The sequence below is a fragment of the Miniopterus schreibersii genome (genome assembly GCF_964146895.1).
Source record: "Miniopterus schreibersii genome assembly, chromosome: 12".
Lineage (NCBI taxonomy): Eukaryota > Metazoa > Chordata > Mammalia > Chiroptera > Miniopteridae > Miniopterus > Miniopterus schreibersii.
The window spans coordinates 65001102-65005175 of record NC_138112.1 but is presented as its reverse complement, the minus strand read 5'-3'; the positions used below and the strand labels follow the sequence as shown (position 1 = coordinate 65005175).

Below are 4074 nucleotides of genomic sequence, written 5' to 3'. Positions count from 1 at the left end.
GTGGTGAGAGAATTCTTATAATGTCTGTTGCACCCATGTTGAAATAATCCTTGTGAATGCTCATTACTATTAACACTTATTGGAGGTTTCTTAGTGCTGGGTACTATGATTTCTACTCATTATTTCACCTATCTATTACTAAAAAACAAATTAAAAAATCTCCTGAGATATGTATTATTATGAGAAGCAAGGTTTAAAAGCTTGGTTACTTACAAAGGGACACTGCTGGGGTGTGGCAGGGGTGGGACAGAAACCCCATTCTAAATGACTCTAAATCCTGTGCTCTTAATGGCACATGCAATTAAAGCAGCATTCTGCATGTACAGATACCTGTAGATATTAGGCTCCATCCAGTGTTACTAAATCAGCATCTCCAGGGCTGGGCTATAGTTATTGGCACTTAAAAAAAAATTTTCCCTGGTCATTCAAATGCTGCTCCCCACAGATTTGTAGAGACCACTTGTGTAGGTTACATGCTCACATATCTTGCAGTTGAGAAACTGTCTATCCTATTGGTTTTTCTGTCATCATGCCTGCATTCATTCAATATTTATAGAATACTTACTGCGTCTAAGGCTCTACACCAGATGCTAAAAGGTCATAGAAAACAATGCATTTCAAGAGCTTTATAGGTAACAGTGAAGGTCTTTTATGTAAATAAATAATTGAGATAGGAAGTGATAAAATAACATTTATTAATACAAATGAAGTGTTGCAGGCCTTCAGTGGAAGGAGAAATTATTTCCAGGGGGTAGAATGTTGGTGGGAAACAAGTGTTGAGCTGGGAAAACTTCAGGGAGAGAGTGACATTTGAAGTTCTGGTCAGACTTGGGCATATGAAGGGTATTGCTCCCACAGTGTACGTACTGATTAGCTGTATGTGGCTTTAGAACTTTGGTGTAAGCTACCATGTTATGAGAGGGATTAGGGAGAGGGCTACGTGGCAAAGAATTGTGGATTGCCGGTAAGAGCTGGGGGACAGCCAGCGAGAAGGCAGGACTCTCAGTCCTACCACTGCAAGGAGATGAATTATGCCAATAACACAAGGGAGCAGTAACACTCATCTGCAGGTCCATCCCAGTTGGGCTTCCAGATGAGTTCCCGTCCTCGTCGACACCTTGATTGTAGCATCTCAGAGGATGCAGTTCAGCAGTGTCTACATTCTTGACCCGTAAAACTGTAAAGTAATGATTGTGTGTGTGTTTTTAAGCCCCTGCATTTGTGGAAATTTGTTATGCAGCAATAGATACAGATTTTAGACTGACAACAATACAGATTTATTTCCCTTTTGAGGACTTTGCAGGACTACGTCTTGTCTTCCTACATAATGCTACAGTAAACATCCTTAAATATATGTCCTTATGGACTGGAACTTTTATTTGTGGAGAACAACTTTCAAGGCTGAAATTCTGGGTTGAAGATTGTTTTTGTTTTAAAAAGGTATTTCCAGATTCCTCCTAAAGTTAAGTAACACCTCAATTTTCCATTAACAATATGTGAGAGCATCATTTTCCATACATCACAGCAATTAATAGGCCTTATCATTGATAAAAACTGCAAACTTCTTCTGCAGTTTTTGCCAGACATGTTGGTAGAAAGCGGTTATGTCATTGTGACTTCAATTTGAGCTCAATATTAGTGAAAATGAACAACTATTCCATGGTGTTTGACTTTCTTGTTTTGATTTCTTGAAAATTAGCTTGCTGGTCTGGTTGTTGACAAGCACAGAGAAGTAGAAATTGAGGGTCCATCTAAAAGTACTTCTTCCCAATCCCTTTCAGAGCTTCCTTCACGTCTTGGTTTCTCAGGCTGTAGATGAGCGGGTTTAACATGGGGATCATAATGCTGTAAAACACAGAAGCCATTTTTTCTTGCTCTTGAGACTTGTTGGTCCCGTGGTGCAGATACATGTACGAGAGGGTCCCATAAAAGATAGTGACCGCTGTCAGGTGGGAGGCACAGGTGGAGAAGGCTTTCCTTCTTCCTGCAGCAGAAGATATCTTCAGGATGGCAGCCAGGATGAATACGTAGGAACAGATGACGACCGACACGGTGAATGTCAAGTTGAACCCCACAAAGACGGTTAGGAGCATGATGTTTAAATCAATGCTGGAGCACGAGAGGGCAAGAACTGGGGGTTCATCACAGAAAAAGTGGTTGATTTTATTGGATTTGCAAAAGTTGAGTGAGAACGTAAGACTTGTATTTACAGAGGCATTTAGGAAACCCATGAGGTAGGAGCCAACTAAGAGTTGAATGCAGACTCTCTGGGTCATGACCGTTGGATAGTGGAGTGGGGTGCAGATGGCCACGTAACGGTCCACTGCCATCGCAGCAAGGATGTAGCTGTCGCTTGTGGCAAAAGCACCATAGACTAGTAATTGCACCATGCATCCTCTGAATGAGATGGATTTTTCTCTTTCTACAAAGTTTTGCAGCATCTTGGGAGTGATAGCAGAGCTGTAGCAGAGATCAACAAAGGCCAAGTGTTGAAGGAAAAAGTACATAGGGGTGTGAAGGCTGGAATCCGTCTTGATGAGTAGGATCATGCCCGTATTACCCACGAGGGTGGTCACATAGATCACAAGAAATACCGTAAAGAGGATATGCCAAGACTTGTCCTGACCAGCAAATCCCAGGAGAATGAAGTCAGTCACCTGAGTGCTATTGTTTTGTTCCATGACTAACAAAGACTAAGTATCAGTTGAAAAGATACACAGAAAGAAAAGCACAGAAAGCTAAGGTCATTGTGATCCTTGATAATCCTGGAATTGGAAATGCTACAATAATTTGGTTTCATAGTGGGGTCAGAGAATATTTTCTATCACATGATTGACTTATATTTTAAAGGTTGAACCTTGACATCTGACTTAGATAATTTCATCTACAGTTGGGAAGAACTGTCATGGATCAGTAGCTGTGTTCTCAGGGTGCAAATTGATTGGCATTTCATAAATGTATCGATTAGGAAATGTATAAAACATACTTTTATTTAATTATGCTTTCTTTTACGCTCTCAATATTTTCATTAGAAACTTCAATGTGCCTAAATGCTAATCACTGCATCTGAGATCTTGACACACCTGTCGAGTTCTGTATGACCTTGTTCCAGCTTATCTTTGCACTCTCAGTTCATCTTTCCCTCCTGCTTAGTGACTCTTTTCTGCAGTCAAAGATTCACGGATGTGTGGAGTTCTTTATGGAAGTGTTTATCAAAGTATTTATGGTAAAGGGTCATTTTCTTTTTAACATTTCCTGTCCGCTGTGGACCAATTTTTAAAAAGCTATAAAGAGCTCTCAGCATTGTTAAAATTCTATAATAGTTTTAAATGTTCAACCTCATTTTCTATGGTTATTTCATCATAGAGTGGAAACAGAGTCTAAGGACTGGTGCTGGTTCACGGACCACACATTAAGTAGTATGGTTCATGATGCCCATCCTTCAGAATTTACCTATGTGCCTTCCTAGTGACAGGTAGCAGGTTGCCTACAGCCTGTCTCCACTGCAAATAACTCAGTGTGGGAATTTTTCTACAGTATGTTCCTACAAATGAAATTTTTGAGTCTGAGCGTATGCATACATTTAACTTAACCAAGTTTTCTGAGACCACTTTCCATAATGTATGCACCAATATACATTCCTACAAATTGTATGTGGTGAGGGCGGGGGTTCCCATCTCCTAAATTCCTTGTGAACATTTTCTTAAGTTTTTTTTGGCCAGGAAAAGAGTTGTAAAGTAATATCTCATTTTTATATGCCCCTGCCCCCCATTAATTACAAGTGAACTGGATCATTATCTGATATTCTTAGAATCTTGGGATCCTATTTTTCTGTTAATTGCTGGTCCCCATTTTTGGTCAATGTTCCTATTAGGTTGCTTTTCAGATGTTCTTTGTCCCAGGTTTGAAACTTTATTCCAGATTTGAGTTTCTTGTTAGCTGTTGGCTTGAGAAAGAGTTTCTCACGCTCTATCATCTGTTAATTTTGTCTATAATATGCTTTATAGAACTGAAATCCTTAGATTTGAACTAGTAATTCATCACTTTTGCCTTATTGCTCATTCTTTTGAAAAA

General features: G+C 39.6%; 1 protein-coding gene across 1 annotated transcript; it reads right to left on the bottom strand.

The window, feature by feature from the left end:
* Nucleotides 1–1751: 1751 nt before the first annotated feature.
* On the bottom strand, nt 1752–2703 carry LOC308565803 (olfactory receptor 5AK2-like; the record flags this gene model as incomplete). Its single annotated transcript, XM_081155415.1, has 1 exon — nt 1752–2703. The coding sequence occupies exon 1, from the start codon at nt 2679–2681 to the stop codon at nt 1752–1754; it is 930 nt and encodes a 309-aa protein (XP_081011541.1). The 5' UTR covers nt 2682–2703.
* Between the last annotated feature and the right edge of the window lie 1371 nt (nt 2704–4074).